This window comes from Miscanthus floridulus, chromosome 14 (assembly GCF_019320115.1).
Source record: "Miscanthus floridulus cultivar M001 chromosome 14, ASM1932011v1, whole genome shotgun sequence".
Taxonomy (NCBI): Eukaryota; Viridiplantae; Streptophyta; class Magnoliopsida; order Poales; family Poaceae; genus Miscanthus; species Miscanthus floridulus.
Window position 1 is genome coordinate 9,420,133 of NC_089593.1, and position 22,833 is coordinate 9,442,965.

Genomic DNA, 22,833 nt, shown 5'->3' on the forward strand with positions numbered 1-22,833 from the left:
TTGGATGTCAAATTGCTCATCCTTAGTATGTGCTCTCTTATGCCACCATTACTAGAGTACCTCTCTGTCACCAGCTGCTTTATCAGCTAGGTAGCATATGTCTTTGAAGAGCCAGTGAATTGACTCTTTATTCTATCAAGGTACTCAGTGACCGTGTCACACTCTAGGATTGAGCCCACAATTACAGGCTTAATCGTGTTCTTTATCACAACCAAATATTTCTTATTGGCAGTGACCCACTTCCTATGCTCAAGGTCATAGGATATCTTTTGGGATGCAAAATCCCTCTCTCTGGCTGCCCAATCGGCATCAGCCTCGTTTGTCTCCCTCACCGTTGCCACAGGCTCAGTGAGACACGGTGAGGTGACTACCCAGTCCACCTCAGCTAAGATGAAAGCTAGGTCAATCTTTTTCTTTCACTCCATGTAGTTATCACCTTTGAGAGTGATGATCTCTTTGATACAACCCATTAAGTTATATCCGCCTGAAAACACAATTCATATAGAGTGAGAACATAAACATAATAATAACAATTGCATGCCTTAGATCCAACATTGGTCAAGATTAAACCATACAATTGTCCTCTACACTAATTCTACATCACCGTTGGACAGAAATAGAATTAATGCATGACAAAACTCATCATAATATTATCATTAATCAACATTGGTCAGAATAATAACAATATTATAATAAGATAAAAACATATCTATTTTTTCAAAATTAAATTCTCCCGTTTGTTCAAATTTAATAATGAAATTAACAACTTTAAAATACACAGTGGAAAAATGAACTTATTTTCTTGAATTTTTACCCACAGGGAAAAATACTTTTTTCTATTTTCTTTTGAGCCAATTTCCATTTTTCAATTTTCCTGGAAAAAGAAAAATACGAAACTGGGCTCTTGCTCTTCCTTTCTCGGCCCAAACCGGCCAAAACCGGCTCGGCCCACTGCTCTACGCGGCGCTCGGCCGCACCCAGGGCGCAACGTGGGCTTGGGCTGGCAAAGTGCCGCGGCCGCACGCGTTTGCCTAGGCCACAAGACGACCCGATCGATCTCAGTCGCTCGTCTGCATCGGACGGCTGCGCGCGCGCGTCGGTCGAACAAAACGGCGCCGCGTCGCCCTAACCCAAAAACCCTAGCCATTCTTTCTTTCTCCTTCCCTCTCTCACTCACTCAGCCGCACGAAATCGAGCGATGAGCAAACGACGACGAGAGCGAGCAGAGAACCCCGGCGCCATCACTGGCCCCCTCGTCGGTGTGCACGCTCCCCAGCGGGTGAGCGCGCCACCGTCGAGCGGCCTGGCCGCGGCGCCCCTTTGGCCAGCGCCCGACGAGCAGCGCCCCCTGGCTTGGCCTTCTTCTCCCCGTGCGCCAGCGAGGCAACAGCGTTGCGCAGCGGCGAGGTAGGCCTCCCCTTCCCCAACATCCCCATGTGATTTTCTTCATCTATTTTGGATTTTCGTCTCGGATTTCATCCGATTGGGGATTAGGGTTAGGGTTAAATCAAGTTAGGGTTAGGGTTTTCTGTTCTGTTCTTCTTCTTCCCGAATTGATTGCGGGTTTAGGGTTTGGTTTCGAGTAGACTTGAAACCGAGCCCTCCTGCTCTTCTTTCTTTTACCCAGTTAGGGTTAGGGTTAGGAAAACCCTCTTTCTTCTTAGATCCGAACTGGATCTGATCGGTTCTCTGCTTTCTTGTCTGTTTCCCCGTTCTAGATCTAAAAACCCTAGAAACCATGGCTCTGGTACCATTGTTAAAACTTATAGAATCACTAGGAGCATAGATCTAGCCGGGTACTTGCTGTTGAATAGAATCATGAACCCTAGAACATCTACTTAGTACAGTAACAGTAGGTAGAACGAGAGAAAGGGAGGGGTAGAAGTTGGACGTGTCAAACCTGACGCCGTAGTGGAGGAAGATCCGTTCGCGCCCGCCATGGATTCGGTGTCTGCGCTAAGGCAGCGACAGTCGGTGAAGACTGCGTCGGTGGCGACCAGCGGTGAAGGCAGTGGAGTCCGGTGACGCAGTCTGGTGGTGGCACGGCTGGTGGCTTCCCGTCACTGGCTGCGCCCCTCTAGATCGGATTAGGGTTTAGGTGTCGATGGGGAACTATAGCTCAGGCAAACCTCGTAACTTAAGCCACCGACCTCCATCTCTATTTATTGCACAGTGTGACAGGGGCCCTCGAGCCATAGTGGGCTAGTCGCCCCTGATCAGAGCGTGGATCAAAGGCCCAACGGCCCCTAGTTTAGGATTAGAGATCAACCTAACACTACTAGCTACCAACGGCTGGCCGGCTGCACCGCTGCAGGGAGGGTGGGAGCAGCAGGCTTTCCAGTTTTGTCTTGCACCAGCTTCTTCGGCTCCCTACCCGTGCTGATGCTGCTATAGGGTCTAGCTAGCACGTTAGGGCAAAGTAAGACTGACTCCAACGACGGTAACCCAAACGTGAGACGCATTTGACAGTTTAACGCACAGTGAAAAGCTCGCGGACGCAGAACTTCGCGTTTCCAACAACGGATGCAAAAGTCCAACGCACACAAGGCCGAGTGCCGCCAGCTCCTTGCCGCAGCGGCCGCTCCTCGTCGGCGGCGCTGCTCTGGCCCCAGCCTGGTCCCCATGCGCCTGGTCCTCCCTTTGTCACCAAGCAGCACCATGGCCACGCCATTCCTCCAGCGAGCCCTCCGCGCTGCCTCCAACCGAGTCCCGCGATCCCTCCGCGTCGCCTCCAGCGGATGCACTGGAGGAGCCGGTCGGATCCAGGGAAGAGAAGGCAGGGGCGCCGGGGAAGGAGCTGGCCGGCCGGATCCGAGGACGAGAAGGCAGGAGCTCCTCCGGCCATGCCCCTCCTCCCCAGGCGCAGCGCCTCCAACCCCGCCTCCAGCGTCCCCTCCGGATCTGCGCGTAGGTGCAGACGACGCCGGAGGAGCCGCTCCAGCAGGGGCACGCCTCGCCTCGCCGCGACGTCGCCGGGGATGTGAGCCGCTCGCTGGGGATCCACACAGGCTCCTCGCTCTTCGCCGCGCAGGGCCTCTCCCAAAAGGACATGGTCGCGCTCTCTGGTACGTACAAATTTCCAACTTCTTCATAAGCTAACTGATTGCAACAACATACAACAAACATGTCCGGCAAATTAATTTCTTATTGTCGATTGGTCGCTTTATTCGGAAGAGAAAAAAGTTTGCTTGTCATCTTCGAGAAAAATGGACTGTTATACTAGCTAATTGCTGCTTAGACATGTTCAAGTATACTAGATGACATCTTTTTAAAGAAAGAAAAAAAAATCAACTGTGTACTTGGAATGAGAGAAAAAGAACCACTACATATATATACTTCTCAAATAATAAAGCTAATAAAAAGGTAGCTTTAGTGGTTATATAAATATAATACATGCATCTGGTACACACAATCACACCAACGAAATTGATAACTCAGTTTTGACTCGAGATCGAGCTGGGTTATTATTAACCTTGTCTTCTTCACATAAGCTTGCTGCTGATTGGTGAATCACCAAAGACTAGATGTCGGTTACTAACATAACGCGTAGCACGAGATTTGGTACAGACAGATATGGATGGCATGAAAATGACCTAATAAAGTTAATTTGCAAAGGTGACAACGAGATGCCACACATGTACATGCATGTTTTTCTCGGTATGTCTTTCTAGAGGTAAAGAAACTTGTATATCATGCTTTTGCGTGTACGTCCACTCATTTCCTTCACACCTTAATTAACTATTGAAATATTTGAGATAACATATAATTTATGCCGTCCTTATATTTTGTCTTGACTTGTTGCTTCTTAATTTTGCTACTAGGTGCTCACACCATAGGCCAAGCACGCTGCACCAACTTCAGAGACCATATATACAACGAAACCAAAGACATCGACGATGCCTTTGCAAGCACAAGGAAATCGGACTGTCCTAGAACCTCAGGTAAAATTGTGAAGTCATTGTGTTGTCTCGATGTGTTCACATGTCGATCGGTTTGTTTCAGTAATGAATGTATCAGCTTTTGTCTACTTCATCCTTTTTTGTTTAAAGTAGGCAAGATCGCTGTCTATAGTAGGCAAGCTGCCTATCAGCAGGTCACGAACCATTTGATGATACTACACTCCCGCATGAAGAATCACTTACGGTATTAGGCATGACAAGATTTTCCTCTAAACTAAGAACAAGCATATATACTGTACAAATATACGTATGCACTTGTCGTTTAATTAACAAATAAAATTGAGTTGGCTACTAATAAGAATTGAAGTTCTCGTGGTGACATGGTAGAATTCATCAGTTAATCAACGGGTGATGATACGTATGCATGTTTGTTCAGAGAGAGTAGTGTATATGTAGTATACTAGTGAAGGGCGCACGCCTTCGCGCGCACACGCAGGTAGAAATTTGAAGATCGAACAACGTGGTGGGTAATAAGTATGCTACGTACCTGATACATGCTGTCCAGGTGCAGGGAATGTGGTGATTGGCAAGCATATTATACATGTGGGTTACACGGAATGAGTTCTGCTATATACATGGACATTCAGTTTGTGGCATCAGCTTTGCTGGCTGATAAGCCAGGTTGAAAAGCACTGTTTGCTGATTTGTTGTGAGAGAAAAACATTGTTCCTTCATAAAAAAGTACGGTTCATAAGACAAACGAACAGTGCGCGATCTGATAGGTCCGCGAATGAGTCCGCAGTTTCCTGCCGGATGATTCTGTGCAATTGCTGAAGGAAGTTGAACGAAACGAAAATCCACACAGAAACATGGTGCCTATGCGATGGCTCATGCATTGAACATAAGCATTCAAAGCTACTGATGGATGGATGATGCATATAGCCAAAGAGGGATCCCATGGGCCATAGCAGGTACGTACCTTTAAAGAAAACAGGTAGGAAGACACCAGGCTGATTCCTATCTGCTGATAAAGTTACCGCTGTGATGATGCATACCTTTTTGTTCAGAAACAACAGAGCTTTGCGTCTACATGAGAAGCTGGAGAATACAATATTTGATTGTTCCTCCACAGCTACCTTAAGATCCTTCGATTTCATTGACTGAGATCGGGCCTGGAAAGAGCAAGAATCGGTAACCATCATATACCAGAGAACAGCAAACGAAGTACTCATCATATAGTATAGAGACTATACCTGACGAAGTCTTTTTGCAAAGTTTCTTGACCTTGTTTTTGGGCGTAGCATCCGAAAGCATTTCTTTTTCTGCATTCTTGTGTGTGTCAATTGATTGATCAGAAGCACTGATAGGTTCTCGTCATCGTCATTCTCTAAAATTTCTGAAGAACACTGGATCAGGTGTCAGAAGCACAACAACGTGGCGCTGGCTGCGTGGACCCTGAATATAGGTAGAACGAAGGTTTTTAGCAACTGCATAGCATCTACAACCTGAGAAGATGGAATAGAAGGGATAAATCATGTACCAGACCCGGGTTGCATCGGATAAGTAGGTACAGATGGGGAAACTGCAAGGTCCAAACAGCAGGAGCAGGTTCCCTAATAAAAACAAGAAATAATTGCCCTGTAGATCAGAAATTAAACCAGGAGCAGGTTACCTGATAAAAGAAGAGGACAACCGGGATATGGATAATGTGCTGGAAATATGGTCGCACCCATTTCACAAAGGGCGGAGGCCATAGCATCATAATTCTCAGCTGCAAACGAAGCCAAAATAGACCTCTATAGCAGCGCAAGTCCTTGGTGATTTGACGAACAATTCCTGAAAAATGTTAATCAGTATAATTATAATCTTACTATTACAAATTAGAGGCCCAACGGAGCCTCCACATGGAAACCCCACATAGAGGCACGATACAAAGGAGAACACTAATTAAGAATAGGGGATGATAAAGTGCATAAAACAATTGGTAAGTAAAGTCTATGACAACAAGGCAAAGATAAAGAACATGTACATATATATCATATATGAGTTGCATGTTAGAATCTTAATACTACTATAACTGGAGGTCTTCAATAGAGCTTCAACGTTAGGAGGACTTCAATAGAGCCACCACGTTAATCCTCGCATGACACAATAGGAAAAAATATAAACCCTAGAAATTCTCATAGAAATTAGAATAATTTCACTATCAATTTTGTAGACTCGTAATTATAATGGCCAATAATAGGTTTTGGTCTATATTTTTATAGTTACCAGATCTATTTTGTTACCTAAAGAATTACCCACATCCGTTGGTTATAAAAAAATGCTTAAAGTAACCCCAAATTTACTTTTAAATTACCCACACTTACTATTATAAAATATAATTTATAGTAAGCCCCTAAATTTTCATTAAGTTACCCCACAAATGCTCTATGATAAATTTTGAGATGTTACTTTAGATAATTTTATACGTTTTAACTGAAACATTACAGCATATCAATACTAAGCATTCATTTTATCACATATAAAGCAATACTACTACACATACAATCCTTTCATAGAGGAAATTCAACATCTAAGTGCCATGTTGCATGGTAAAATAACTGTTTGTGCTATTTTAGTGACTAAGAGTACAACCTAGGACCTATAATCATGTCCATTGTTAAATAAAACATATAAAATGAAAATTATGAATAAAATATACTATAAGGACAATATCAACTTAACATGTGTGGATAAAAATTGCAATAACTAATAAGATCAAAAACTGATCCATGATATAAAAAATAAGGACGCAATAACCAGAGCCGTAATAACTTAAGCTACGATTTGGTTGGTGTTTTGTCATAGTTGTTTGGTGGCGACCCACCCACTCTCTTAGAATGCCTAAAACATATTTTCAGTGAAGCTATACATATATACTTGTATTACTTAATTACTTAAATATATATCCTGATCAAAGTGGCACTACTGGATTCAGGTTCTTTGCCGAGTGCCTGAGGCACTCGGCAAAGGCCAGATTGTACTCGGCAAAGCCTTTGTCGAGTGCGGCACTCGACAAAGAACACACGGTAAAAAATTGATCGGCAAAGCCTTCTTTTCCGAGTGCCCCGGGGACACTCGGCAAAGAAAAGCGACCGTCACGGCGCCGGTCCCGTTGACGGTGACTTTGCCGAGTGCCAACCCTGCAGGCACTCGACAAAGATTTTTTATATATTTTTTAAATTTCTTTGCCGAGTGCCAACCCTTCGGGCACTCGGCAAAGAGTTTTTATTTTTTTTACAAAATTTCTTTGCCGAGTGCCAACCTTCAGGCACTCGGCAAAGATTTTTAATTTTTTTTAAAAAATATATTTGCCGAGTGCCCTCTGTACGGCACTCGACAAAGATTTTTTTTTAAAAAAAATTCTTTGCCGAGTGCCCTCTGTACGGCACTCGGCAAAGATTTTTATTTTATTTTTTAAAATTTCTTTGCCGAGTGCCCTCTGTACGGCACTCGGCAAAGATTTTTATTTAAAAAAAAAATCTTTGCCGAGTGTTCTCTGTACGGCACTCGACAAAGATTTTTTTTAATTTCTTTGCCGAGTGCCATCTGTACGGCACTCGACAAAGTTTGAATTTTTTTTAAATTTCTTTGCCGAGTGCCATGGTCACAACACTCGGCAAAGCTGAAAAAATGGGTTTCTGGACACCCATTTTTCTAGCTTTGCCGAGTGCTGTGACCATTGCACTCGGCAAAGTGACCCAAAACTGTAATTTTTAATTTTTTTACATTCTATCGTGACAAATAAATTCATACAAACATCCATCACATATATATCTCATCCATCATATGTATATCTCATCCATCCGCACATATCACATCCATCACAATATATATCACATATATAATAATAAGTTCTTAAGTCCATCCAAATAAATTCACAAGTCCATCAAAGTCCACAAGTGCATCAGAAGTATATCACAAAGTGAACAACAAATGAAAAAAATACAACATGCACTCATCTCAGCCAAGGCGACTGTGGTGAAGGCCCAGCTCCATCATTCGGAGGTGCATGAGGTGGATTATTCGAGCCACTGTCAGATGAAGACTGCACAAAGGAGAAAAGATTGCATGTGAGACAAGATTATTTAGATAGCTAGTCTAGGAAGGTAGAGGCCATACAAGCAAAGCACAAGCGAAAGTAAAAAACTTTCATACTCACAGGAGTAGCTGTAGCTGCAGGACGCGGAGGCGGAGGTGGAACCAACAGCCTAGGTGGCAGAGAGAAGCCCACACGTTGCCCAAGTCCTTATAGGAACTCCGTAATATCCGTCAGCCTCTGCGCCTGGGCCTGCCGCTCGGCTCGCTCGGCCTCCCGCTCGGCCCGCTCGGCCTCCCGCTCGGCCCGCTCGGCCTCCAGCTGGGCCACCATCCTCTGGTGCCCGGCCTCCAGCTCCAGACGTTGCCTCATTTCTTGTTCCAGCCGGGCCTGCAATATTTCACTCCAATGTTTCAGTAATGCAAAGGTAATTAAGGTGTGTAAAGATCAATGTGTGACGAGTAAAACATGAATAACCTTGAGTGCATCGACCCGGTGCTGTGCAGCGATTGGCCGTGTGTGAATGGCCGGGCTCTCGCTCATGCTCCGTGCTCGGATCTGGGAGAGAGAGGGAGTAGAGGCCGTGTCGATGACACCGTCGCCAAGCCAGAACTGCCCATGCTTCTTGCCTTGCCCCGCTCTCATGACGATCTCTCCATCAAAGTCCTGGGTGCTCGGATCGTGGTCTGGCCCATGGAGCGACCTCACCACCTCAGTGTACTCACTGATGCGGGAGTGGACGCTCGGGTTCGTGTATGCCTCGGGTGGGTCCTCCAGGTTGAAGGAGACGTCGGACGTCGCCTTGCCCTTGTGGGCCATACACCATGCCTGGAAGTCCGAGCAAGCCTGACCACTATGTGACGCCGACTGGGAGAAAGACAGCACGATGATTAGAAATAAGGCAGAATTGAGCGTCACAATAGATAAATAAATTCGCGTACACATGCTTGTTTGTATCCGGCGAGGTTGCGGCTGCCTTGACGGTGTGCTGGACCTTGCATCTACAAACGACAATCCCGGGCATCCCTGTGCATCTTGAGGTAGTCCTCCGTGAACTACCTGTCCACCATCATCGCCCAGCACTCGGAATACGCTTGGCACCACTAGGAAATCATCTACACATCATCAAGTATTGGACATATAAGAAGATCAAATTAAACCAACTTAATCTCAAAACGAATCAATATTGATGTTCTTCATTTACCTCAAGGTATTGCTCCCGGGTCAGCTGCATCTCTCTTGCGTCTTTCTTGGTTTTCCTCTCTCCAAGCTTCGACTCATTGTAGGTTACGATGGCCTAGATGCGCACCTCGTGATGCATGTCGGAGACGAGTTTTTTACAGGCTTTGGTAGTCACCTGCTCTGCCCTGGCCTCAAATCCCTCCTCGCATCTGTAATAAGTCTGCATACAAAAGCGATGTATCCATTCATTATTTCAAGAAAAGTCCAATGAATGCGACGTATTGAGCAATGTTGTGCGAGGGAGACTTACCCAAAGCTCTGCCTTTATCTGCGCCGCCTTGTTGGGGTACTCCGCATCGGTGGCGACGGCGTAGTGGTCAAACGAGTAGGCCGGCTCCGTCTTCGATGCATACGTGACAATACCGAGGAAGTGTTGCCTGCACAGAAGACCCAGGATGTCGTTGACTAGCCATGCGTTACCACCCGACACAACCACCCAGTTCCTGCACAAGTGATTAAGAAAAATTATTAGTTTTTTTTATCATATCATATGAAGTAGTGGTGATAACATATAAAGTTACTTACTTTTGCCCTTCGGGGCAAATCACTGGGCGTTGGTGAGGAAGCAGAACCTGTGGGAGGCTCGTAGGACCTCGCAAGTAGACACTCGAAGAGGACTCAGAGGAAGCAGAACCCATGCCTGCCGCCTCCAACTCGTCGTCCTCGTGCGGCCCCTCCTCCTTGTCCGTCTGTCGAACCAGCTCATCATCCAACTCGTCCACGGGCGCCACCTCCTCCTCTAGCTCCTCCTCACACGGCGTGGGAGGAGATGGCCCCCTCCTACGTCTGGCAGTCCTCCTCCTCCTCCTGTCCGATCCCTCCATCGCCCCCTCCACCTCCTCCTGCAGCCGGCTGCATCTTTGGTAAATTGAGTTCACGAACCTATGATGGTCGCCCGCCATCTTTGTTCAATCACCTGCAACAAAAAAGAAAAACAAGACGTAATTAGAAATAGGTGCAAAAATGAACAAAACATAATTACAAAAAACATAGTATTACATGTATTAGAAATAATCTTCATGATTGAGATTAGCTGGATCATAGGTCTCGTCATCACTATCAACATTGTCCAACTCATCAACACTATCCGAAGGAGGAATGTTGTCTTCATTGTCATTGCCTAAACGTAATCGCTCAAGCATTTGTATGTCCTTCAGATTTTGCACCTCGTCTCCAGCGTCCTTGTCATCATTCTTGTCATTGTCTACTTCCATTCCTATCTCTTCGGTTAAGTCTATGTCAAACCTTCCTTGTAGTCCCTCTTCTTGATAGAACTCTCCATCATATGTGTTTGGGTTGAAGTTGTAATCTTCATCGTTTGGGACAGGTAGTTTACCGTGTGGCGATACCTTGTGCACAATAGACCAACCCTTAAGATGCTCGGCATCTTTGCACGCGTATGACATATAATAAACCTGGACGGCCTGTTGAGCCACAATGTAGACATCTTTTCCTGGATAGACAGAATCCTGTCGAATTTCGACTAGCCCAAGCTTAGGGGTCTGTCTCGTTACTCCAGGATGAAACCAGTGGCATTTGAATATGATAGGAGTAAGAGGTTTGGAACCATAGAATGATAGTTCGTAGATTTATCCAATTCTTCCATAATAGTCGAGTCCATCAGTGCCTGACGTAACAACTCCGCTGTTTGTGGTTTTTCGATTGGACCGACTCTGCTCGTAGCTTGCTGTGTGAAAGCGATATCTATTCACATCATAATCGGTAAATGACTTGACATGCTCTTTGACAGAATGTGGCCCTCCGGAAGTAGGGTGCCAATCATGGCCAACATCTTATCGAAGCCAGGTCGACTCAAGTTTAACTCAGACTTCAACCCCATTAAGCGTCCAATGGCATCCAGTTGAGACACCGTTGACCGATCGTGAAGGGGTTTCTGTGCTGAGTCCATCATGTCATAGAACGCCTATGCGGCTACCTCCATCTCCTCCTTCTCACGTCCCTCATCGAATTGTCCTTGGTGAAAGTCATCTAACATGTCTGGTACCCCGGCATCAGCATCAAAAGCCTCCACCCGTGGTCTCACCACCTCCTCTCTCATATGATGGGCTTCACCATGGTGGATCCACCGGGTGTAGTCCGGAGTAAATCCATTCTTCACAAGATGTTTACCCATTTCCACCTTGTTTACCCTCCTCCTGTTTCCACATTTGCTGCAGGGACACAAAACTAGGCAATGTCCTTTAGCAGCCTTGCCAAATGCACTGTTCAAGAAAGCATTGGTCTTGTTCATCCATACCATGGTGTAATCACTCTGACTTCTCCAGCCCGTGTACATCCACTGATGGTCCTCCATCTTCTAAAATATGTATCAGCGAGTAATGTAACCATCAATTGCATCTACATGGTGTTCCTACTATCTAATAGGTAAGGATATGTCCTAATCCTACCCGCGAATGCGTAGATGATGTTAGTTTCCATGCTCTACTCCTATTCGAGACAGAATTTCGGCAGCACCTCCCCACTGTTCTCCAGATACATGTCCTGCCTAAGAAGAGTGTGTATTCGGAGAACAACAGGGAGGTGATGCCGAAACTCTGTCTTGGACCGGAGTAGACCATGGAAACTAACCTATCTACGCATCCGCGGGCTGTCCAAAAAACGTGGACAATCCAAAATAGATACAATCATAGATATGCAAAGATTTGCATACCTCCAACCGTATCTCTTTCGAACGGGAGACGCCTAACTAGGTTCCACGATCTACGACCATGATACAGAAAGAGGGGTTATACCTAGGGTGGCGGCGGAGTCAGGCTAGCGAGGCCGTGGTAGGTCGGTGCAGTGGCGAGGCAGCGCGGTGCAGGCAGACCAGCATGGCGACGGGAACTCCGACTCGGCTCCGATGGGCTCTTCTCTACAAAAATGGAACAAAATACTGTCATTTAAAAAAATTCGGCAGAACCTCCCCTGCACGGTGAGGTTTCCAAAACCTACAAAAAACAGCGGCACGATGGCTGACAAGCATAGTAGTCTCAAGAGAAGCCATGTAATTTGGATATCAATCCATACAGAAGAATATATCCAAGTAGTACCACTACTTCTACTACTACTTCCACTATTGCTACTACTACTACCACTAGTTCTACTACAACTACCACCACTATTGCTACAACTACTACCACTAGTTCTACTACTACTACCACTACTTCTACTACTACTACCACTAATTCTACTACTACTACTACCACTAGTGGTACTACTACTACCACTACTTCTAATACTACTACTACCACTAGCACTACTAGTACAACTAATACTACTACAACTATCACTACCAAGACAACAAAAAAGAGAGAAGGCATACCTGACGGGCGCCGGGAGTAGGGGCGGGCAGCGTCGGGGTCGGAGTCGGGGTCGGGCACGGGCGTGGCCGGGGGCAGGGCCGGCCGGGGGCAGAGCCGGCCGGGAGCAGGGCGCGGGCGGCCGGGCGGCACGGCACGGCCGAAGGCAGGGCGCGGGAGGCCGGGCAGCAGGGCGCGGCCGGGGGCGGGGGCGCATGGGCGAGCGGCGGCGAGGGCGGCGTGGGCGCGGCGCGCGGGGCGGAGGCGGTTTCGGCGTGGGCGTGGGCGCGGTGGCAGTCTGACTGGCCGGCCGGCCGAATCGCTTAAGTCCCCTTAACTGCCCTTTGCCGAGTGCCGGATCAGGGAGGCACTCGGCAAAGATTAAATTTTTTTTAAAAAAATTCTTTGCCGAGTGTCCCAGATCTGGCACTCGGTAAAGTTTTTTTTTAAATGCTTTGCCGAGTGCCCCTGGCACGACACTCGGCAAAGATTTATTTTTTTTAAAATGGTTTTTTTTAAAAAAAAAACTTTGCTGAGTGCTCCTGGCCCGTCACTCGGCAAATATTTGATTTTTTAATTTTTTTGCCGAGTGTCCCAGATATGGCACTCGGCAATTTTTTTTGTAAAAATGATTTGCCGAGTGCCCCTGGCACGGCACTTGGCAAAGATTTATTTTTTTTAAATATCTTTGCCGAGTGCCCTGTTAAGGCACTCGGCAAAGAGGAAATTTAAAAAAAAATTGAAAACCTTCTTTGCCGAGTGCCTTATCCGTGGCACTCGGCAAAGACCCCCTTTGCAGAGTGCCATGCCCTGGCACTCGACAAAGTTTTTTTTGCCTCCAAATTTTTTGTGCAACCCTTTTAAGGCACCAGGAACTCCTAGTTAGAATTTGTGAATTTTTTATGGCTTTTTAATATATTTAGTTACTTCATTTCTTTTACTTGGATTTTTTTGAAAAATATAATTTTGAACTGCACGTGGTACGCATACTGGAATTTAATGATTCAAAAAATGATAGTCATGTTACTGAGTGTAGTGTGAGGCCGTATCCAGGAACGGACCCGAAATTTCAGACATCTTGTTCACGAAACATGACCGCGAACTTGTGTGCAAAGTATATTTAAATTCTATAAAAAGCAAACGAAGTCCAAAAATCATGAAACTTATTGAGATGTCGTGATATCATATGTGGAGGCTATAATAAAAATTTCAGAAGTTTTCGTGCACGTTGTCAACGCACACACATCCACCGGCGGCGCGCCCTGGTCTCCTCTCTCTCCCTCGTGCGGATCTGGCCCCCTTCTTCCTCCCTGGCCGGATCTGGTGGGAGGCGGCCTCCCCATCCCTCCCTGACGACGGCGGCGGGCGGTTCTAGGTGGAGGGCTGCCGGATCCTATAGGAGGGCGGCTGGATCCGATGGATCCCGGCCGGATCCGGTGAATGCCGCGACGGTGGCGCTGCGAATGCAGGTACAGGTCTCTCTTCGTCTCCCTCGCTCTTCTCTCTTCGTCTCCCTCACTGTGCCCTCTCCCCTTTCCCAGATCTAGAGCCGGCACAGACGTCGGAGCTGCGGTGGCGGCGCACGCGGATGCACGGCTGCTCGGCGCCCTCCTCCTTTCCGGCCTCATCTTCGGCAGCGGCGCTGCAGAGGCGGCTACAGCTGGATCCAGGGACGACGATGGCAGCGCTAGGGTTTCGGTTTGGGATTGGGCTCGCCTGTGGGCTCAGTCAATGGGCTCGCCGGTGGGCTTTGGGTTTTTTTTGTTTTTTCCAAACGATTAACCGAGGCGGTCGGTGTAACGTGCCCGCCGTGGTAAAAGTATATTTACCGCGGCAGGCACGTTACACCGCCCGCCGCGGTAAATCGGTTAACCGCGGCGGGCAAGGCCGCCCGCCGCGGTTAAGCCACGATATACCGTGGCCTCTAGGCCGCGGCGGACAGCTTTGCCCGCCGCGGAAAACCGAAAACGCCCGTCTCCAGTAAAGTTTTTGTAGTAGTGGCAAAGAACTCTTTGCCGAGTGCAATTCTGTGCCGAGTGGCTGATTTTTGACACTCGGCAAAAAATTTTGCACACGACAAAGCCTCTGTTTCCAGTAGTGTGGTCTCAGTAGGCAGCATTGCATTGGAACCTTCTCCACCAGCTGTTGACTATTCGATCGCTTTATTTAGAAGCAAGATGGAGGGCATAGCTAGAATTGCTGACATGAATTTTTTTTGGTACTCGTACGACTTGGGTCGCAACTGGGTTGTTGGATGCGTGAACTGCATGCCTAACTCCACGTAGCATGGAAAATTCAGTGGACGCTTGTCGATATTCTTGTAAAATTATTTGTGAAAGTAGTGTACTCCAAACACAAAGTCCTCGTCCAGGCAATATATACATGCTGACTAATTAAGCTTCTTCACAACACCAACTGCTCTGACCTTGAGGCCAGCTTGATCAGGGCTTACATGCTTGTCCTATTCACAACAACTCTTGGAAGCAAATAAAACATCCACAACATGCATGCATCCCTGAGGGCCGGGGCTGTTGACTCCTTTTCATATTATACTTAGTCCGACAAACAAAAATAAATGAGGGCAAAAACATAGCGACTTTATTTAGAACAAACATATATTCCATATTTACAGTACCACAGAGAGAGAGAGAGAGAGAGAGAGAGAGAGTTGTTTGGAAATGTACGACTATTATATGTGATCTTGATGGATAGCGTAGTCAAATTGTATAGTTTATTAAATTGTCAGTGCTATACTGCTATAGCTCTCGCCATAAATACAAGTATGACCATTGTTGTCCCCAGGCAGCCACTACCACAGGCAGGCATGTCTGTGAATTATTTTCCATGTTTGTGATGTGATGCATGACCCTTGGCCTCTGAATGCTTCCGACTATGGACTATGCATGGTAGCACATTGTGCAGAAGGAGCCTCTGAATGATGATATGTGAGCAGATATGTAATTCTGTCTCTGAATGGTTCCAACCATATATCTGCAACTGTTGATGATCAAAATCTTGATCAGTTCAGCGGAAATAAATTAAATACAGTAGCAGACTAGCAGTGTGAATTGTGAAAGGCGAGAGTGATTCCTAGCTAAGCTAGCTGTTGCCTGTTGGGCAAGCAACCTTGATTGCCGGCTTTTCAACTCGATCGAAGTCCAACATAGTAGGTGAAGGTGAGGTGAAGCCGCGGTACGTGACATGATGTACCTAATCATATATATATTTTTATGCATTCATGCATGCATGGATTGAGTGCTTGCTATATACTACCTAGCTTCAAGCTTATACTAACAGACTGAGTCCAGGAGTTTCTGCTATAAATATGGATGTCCTGATGTCCATGTTCCCAGCAAGCTAGCTACCTCCAGAGCTCCAAGCAATACAATACACCTCACTGCACTCAGAGGCACAAAGACTAGCCTGTAGCCCTGTACGAGATGGCTGCAGCAACATCAGCTGCAAGATGCAGCGGCAAAGGCGTCGCTCTCCTCTTGCTCCTTGTGTTGCTGGCCGGCACCACAGACACCTCGTCGGCGCAGCTGGGCACCAGCTTCTACTCCCACTCGTGCCCCGGCGTGTACGATGCCGTCAGGTCGGTGTTGCAGGCCGCCATCGCCAGGGAGCAGCGCATGGGCGCCTCCATCCTCCGTCTCTTCTTCCATGACTGCTTCGTCCAAGTACGTACATACAGTAACAGTACTCGCTCGCTCCGCCATTATTAATTAGTAATTACTAACACAATCAAGCAACTTGTGATTATATATATATATACGTATATATGTATAATAATAATGTGATCGATCATGGTGTAGGGTTGCGACGCCTCGCTGCTGCTGGATGACACGCCCAGTTTCAGGGGCGAGAAGATGGCCAACCCCAACAACGGCTCCGCCAGAGGATTCGAGGTCATCGACGCCATCAAGTCGGCCGTCGAGAAGGTCTGTCCCGGCGTGGTCTCCTGCGCCGACATCCTCGCCATCGCCGCAAGAGATAGCGTCGTCATCGTAAGCCTAGATAGCCGGCCCTTGCAGTATAGTTATATTCTTTTTGAATCACTTCAGAGCTAGAAAGATGCATGAGACTGATGAACCTGCAACTGCAACTGATGGATGCATGCATGCACACATGCAGCTGGGTGGTCCGAGCTGGGACGTCAAGGTTGGGAGGAGGGACTCGAGGACGGCGAGCTTCAGCGGCGCCAATAACAACATCCCGCCGCCGACGTCGGGCCTCGCCAATCTGACGTCGCTCTTCGCCGCGCAAGGCCTCTCCCAGAAGGACATGGTCGCGCTCTCTGGTGCGTACTTATACTATCCCACTACATCTACATTAGTAATTAACTACTAGCTGTAAATTAATGCAATGCTAATTCTCCAATAAATTAAACTTGTCACTCAACTTTGGAGATATATATAAGAATGTGAATTTAGCAATTCCACACTGTTTCTCAATCACTAGCTCAATATAGATATTTGGCAGAGATTAAGTTTATGTGCTAGATTAAGTTAAGTGGTATAGTATTGATCATTCATTTCCTCCACCCATTTGTAACTTTGTATCATGTTTAATTCATTCCAAAATATAAGTCATTAAATATTTTCATATGTGCCGCTTTGCCTCTTTTTCCAGGAGCCCACACCATTGGCTTAGCACGTTGCACCAACTTCAGAGCCCACGTATACAATGATACCAACATCGATGGCAGCTTCGCAAGAACAAAGCAATCGGTTTGCCCTAGGACCTCAGGTTTTGGTGACAACAATTTGGCGCCTCTGGACCGTCAAACCCCAACTGTCTTTGAGAACAACTACTACAAGAACCTTGTTTGCAAGAAGGGGCTTCTACACTCTGACCAGGAGCTCTTCAATGGTGGATCCACAGATGCGCAAGTCCAATCATATGTTAGTAGCAAGGGCGCATTCTTTGCGGACTTTGTGACCGGCATGATCAAGATGGGTGACATCACGCCATTGACCGGCTCCAATGGGGAGACCAGGAAGAACTGCAGAAGGATTAATTAAGAGGCAGTGCACACTAGCAACCTATCATTCTATCGATCCGTTGAGGATTTTCAATAACGTCCTACTTTCTTTCAAGATTGCAATCCTTCCATTTTACACAAAATTGTTAAATCATTATGTTGTACTAGTTTGTTGAGATTATGTCTGTTTGTTTAAATATAAGTAATAATCTATCATTTTATGTATACAAACCTTTTTCTTGAGTATATATATGCCATATACTTTTTGCATGTGAACAACTAAGGTGCTTTCTCCACCTCTTGTGTACTAAATCGGTTAATTCTTTATTTACAATTGTTTGATCGAACACATATATACTCTAAATTAAAGCTAATAAAGATGCTCTAAAGTACGATGTCATAACATTATTATTATGTGATTTTTTTTCTTGCTTTGACTGGTTCAAGATCGAGAGTCTAACTAATCTCGCGGCATGCATGTCTTAATTTCTCTGCGTGCTTGGTCTAATTTAATTTGCGGTGATAGCGACAAAGCAATGCAAGAAAGGTAGTATAGGAGTATATATAGCGGTTAGCTAGGTAAGGCGTGCACGCGCGGCCACTTTTTTCGTGCAAGCACACATGTCAATGTAGCTGTTGGTTTTTGTTTTTTACTTTGTATTCCAAGAAGGTTTATCAAGTACGAAGAACAATTGGATCTTATATATCGAGGTGCTAATTAACTTCTGTTACGTACTAAAATAAACAGACCTTAGTTGCTACGGAAGAACAATTGAAGAAAGCCCTTTGTGTGTTCCATCCGTGAATTCATAGCTTCTAACTAAAAGCATCATCAAGCATTTTTTGGTTACTACCCATGCCACTACCGGAAACCGGCACTTTGCTGAATGCCGGAAGCTTTACCGAGTGTATTTTATCGGGCACTCGGCAAAGACGGCTTTGCCGAGTGTTTTTTTCGGCACTCGGCAAAGACGGCTTTGCCGAGTGTTTTTTTCGGCACTCGGCAAAGATGGCTTTGCCGAGTGTTTTTTCGGCACTCGGCAAAGATGTATTTTGCCGAGTGCCATTTTTCGGCACTCGGCAAAATACGTCTTTGCCGAGTGCCTTTTTTCTGGCACTCGGCAAAGATGTATTTGCCGAGTGCCATTTTTTGGCACTCGGCAAAATGGGTCTTTGTCGAGTGCCTTTTTTTTTGGCACTCGACAAAGAGGCATTTTGCCGAGTGCCATTTGTTGGCACTCGGCAAAATGCCTCTTTGCCGAGTGCCTTTTTTTGGGCACTCGGCAAAGAGGCATTTTGTCGTGTGCATTTTTTTTTGGCCCTCGGCAAATCATTTTTTCAAAGCAATTTTTGAGGCCCTAAATGAATTCTAATGAAAAACTTTTCAACTACAAAGTTGTATAACTTCTCAAGATCTACAAAGTTTATTTTGATCATTTTTTCATTTGACAAAGCGACAATAACGTTGTTCATAAAATCTACTTCTCTCTCATATCTCTCATATTAGTTTCATGAAAGTAGAAGAGAGATATATAAGATTTGTGAATAATGTTACTACAACTTTGTAGATCTTGAGAAGTTATGAAATTTTGTAGTTGGCAACATTTTGATTTGAAATCATCTTGTCATGCAAAAACGACGTTTGAATTTGAAAATTTGAAAATTTGATTTTTTCAAAAGACCTCGGATAGAAAAACTTCCTAAATGAAAATTGTAGATCTCCAAAAGTTATGAAACTATGTAGTTGACAACTTTTTGATTTGAAATCATCTTATCATGCAAAACTACGTTTGAATCTCTAAAATTTGAAATTTGAATTTTTCAAACGACCTCGGATGGAAAAAATTCTAAATGAAAATTGTAGATCTCGAAAAGTTATGAAACTTTGTAGTTGACCACTTTTTGATTTGAATTCGTTTAGGGCCTCAAACAAGTAATTTACTCTCGATTTAGTATAATATATGAGGATAGATAACGGAATCTAGACACAAGTGACAGTGTAGCAGTGGTAGAGCAGCAGACACACGAGGGAGTGAGTTTGAATCCCGCCGGCCGCGTTAGCCGCGAATTTTGCGCAAAAAATACAGCGACTTCGATGGCCGGTGGCGCTGGACGAACGAGTGCTGGCCGGTGGCGGCCTCCCCCAAAAAAAATTTTGCTATTATTTTTGGTTTTTTTCGTATTTTCATTTTGCCGAGTGTAAATCTTTACCGAGTGCTTTTCCGGCACTCGGCAAAGGCTTTGCTGAGTGCCCGACAAAAGCACTCGGCAAAGGCTTCTTTGCCGATTATTTTTTTGCCGAGTGCGGCACTCGGCAAAGCCTTTGCCGAGTGTATTTCAGGCTTTGCCGAGTGCCGCAGGCACTCGGCAAAGTGCGGGTTTCCAGTAGTGATGCATGAAGGACAGATTGAACACAAAGGGCTTTCTTCAGAGAAAAAAAAATTATGAATTCACGGATTTTTTTTTCTTTTGACAAAGCCAACCTAAGATTATGTTCTTTGTAGTCAGCAAGTTATGGAAGCTTTTGATCATGTCTTCACTCATTGTGGTGCTTCTAAAGCTTATTGGGCATCAATCGGGCTGCACAAAGTGCTCAATCTAGATAGCCTTGGTTCATTATTGAATCCCAACAATGAGCAGGGGGATGAGTGTACGTGCGTTGTGGGCGTCTACGTTGTACTGTATAATTTAAAAAAAACAATGAGCAGGGCATGTGTGCCAACGTGGTCGCTTAGGTAAGTGGCGGCAAGGAGCGGCTAGGAGATTCGACAAGGCACAACCCACTTGGGGCCCCTTCGAGTTCCACAGTTTCTCCTCCGAGCTTCCCCTCCCTCTCTAATCTGCCTCTCTGCGTGAATGCATACCTGGGATTGATCTAGAACAAGAAGTGGGTCTCGCTCTATGATTGTTTTTTATTTTTTTTCCAATTTATTTTTGCTGTGACTTGGTTTTTATGGGCTGAGATGGACTATCGTGCGGTAGGGCTGCAGGGCTTATCGTGCCGGCATGACAAGGCTAAGTAGGCTAAGGGTCATGCCTGGGCCTTGCACTGGGTATATAACGTCATGGCAGCACGACTAGCTAGCCGTGCCTTATTGTGCTCGCGTGTCTGTGCCAATTTGAACATCTATAATGTCGGGTCATAAGCCTAGAATCCATAAATCATATCCTATATTGACCCGCCATGAAGCCCCCTCTCACTTGGTCATAGCAGTGGTGCTACTTGTGCTACTCGCAAGTGCTCCGGTTGCTGTTGTTGGTAGGCTAGCTGTTGATGGTGCTGGTGCTTGGGCTATGACAGCGCAAGCGAGAGTGGCAGCGGCGGCATGAGAGAGAGCATGGAAGAAGATGAGGGATGGCATGTGGACCCCAAAACCTAGGTGCACAGAGTCAAGTAGCCACGTAGACGATTTCATGCAAACCTTGGTAAATCGGTACTTATTGTGTGGCTGATTAGCAAGTTTGAGATTATAGATCTATAGTTTTGGAAGCTAAGGATCTAGCTATATGGCATCGTCATGCAAGTTTAAATATCTCGTTTGACAAGTGTATTAAGTTTGGGATGTAGATAATTTTATGTTTAGGATCTAGATATAGCACCATCGTGCAAGTTTAATTTCACTGGTGTGGCCGGCCTCGGTAGGAGCAGGATAGCGAGATACATCTTCTTCCTCATGTTCTTACTCTCTCTTTATTTTACCGAAGAAACTGTCGTAGCGTCCAACACGTAGGGCGTGTTTGTTTGTCTGGAAAGGAGCCGGCTGCGTGTTCGTTTGCCTGGACATCGTTTGGGCCCGGCCGGCTCGCTCGGGACGCAATCGATGGTTCCCTTCACCTCTATATCTTTTTCCCTCACCCACGACGGCGCCACCTCGCTCTCGCTCCCAGCGGCGTCGCTCTCCGGCCGCCTCCCGCGCGCGCTGCTCCGCCACGACGCGCTCCTCTCCCTCGCGCTCCCGCGCAACAACCTCGATGCGCTCCACTCCCTCGAGCGCTCCGGGAGTGTGCCTGGCGGATTCCCCCGGACCAGCTCGCTACGGGTGGTGGATTCGAGGCGTCCGCTTGCCCGCACGTGCACCGGTGGTGCACCACCAGCCGCACCCCCGAGCTGCAGCAGTCTACTCTCGTAAGTTGAGAGATGCAACAGTAGGCCCTTGTTTAGTTCCTTTAAACTCCTGAAAAGTGCACTATACAAAAAGAAGATTTTCCGTCATATCAAACTTGCGGTACATACATGGAGTACTAAATGTAGACGAAATCAATAACTAATTGCACAGTTTACTTTAACTTTGCGAGATGAATCTTTTGAGCCTAATTAGTCAATGTTTGGACAATAATTCACAAATATAAACGAAATGATACAGTAGAGAATCTTCACTGTCATGCTGGATCGGTGCTCCATTCCAGTCTGCCGGGCTACTCGTGCATGACAAGTTGACAACAGGCCAACAATAGAGGAAAGCATTAAAAAAAAGGAAACAAAAAGGCAAAAAGATCCATTCCAGTGTGCCTGGCTACTCGTGCATGACAACAGGCCAACAGCATAGGAAAGCATTTTTTTAAATAGAAAACAAAAAGGCACAGCATAGGAATGCATTAAAAAAAGGCACAGTAGCCATTTTGATCCCTCGACTGTTATTCGAGGCTCAATTTCGTCCTTAAACTTTTAAAATGATCGTTTAGGTTCTCAAACTTTAATTTTAGGCTCAATTTTATCCTACAACTATGAAAATGATCGTTTCGGTCAACAAATTTTGCATTTTGAGCTTAATTTCATCCATAAACTATCAAAGTGCATTTAACTTTTATTTTCAACTCAATTTTGTCTATTCAAAAAGAAAACTTTATATTTTAGACATAATTTCATCCATAAATTATCAAAATTATAGATCTGTTATTGTTTCAATATATCCAAGAATAAATAGTGTTCGATGCAACTGTAATTACTCCCACAAATATTATTTATATAAAAATGGTACCATTATAAGGTAACACTAAAAATAATATCTTGGAATTATTAATGGCCACGAGAGAGTTTTTGGATGAATATTATTTTTTCTATCTCCAATCGTCGGTATAGTGGGTGTCGGGTTCATAAACCCGGGGTTCCTCATGGACCGACTTCCCAGCAAAGACTCGGCCCAGCAGACGACGTTGTGAACAATGCGCAACTCCTGGGCCGGCCCAAAAAACCTAACAATAGGACAGAAGGGCGACCAGCCTCCGATCGGAAGGTCTGGCCAAGGAGGAACGGCGCCCGCTTCCGACTCTGGCCCGCCTCTCCGACCGGAAGGCCTCGCTTCCGACTTCTGCCCGCCTCTCCGA

At 45.8% G+C, this 22,833-nt stretch overlaps 1 protein-coding gene across 1 annotated transcript; it reads left to right on the forward strand.

Moving 5' to 3' along the window:
• The first annotated feature begins 15,890 nt into the window (after nt 1-15,890).
• Nucleotides 15,891-17,752, forward strand: LOC136505542 (peroxidase 4-like). Its single transcript, XM_066500720.1, has 4 exons — nt 15,891-16,204; nt 16,340-16,531; nt 16,659-16,824; nt 17,157-17,752. Exons 1-4 carry the CDS (start codon nt 15,965-15,967, stop codon nt 17,546-17,548), a joined length of 990 nt encoding a protein of 329 aa, XP_066356817.1. The 5' UTR covers nt 15,891-15,964; the 3' UTR covers nt 17,549-17,752.
• Nucleotides 17,753-22,833: the final 5,081 nt, after the last annotated feature.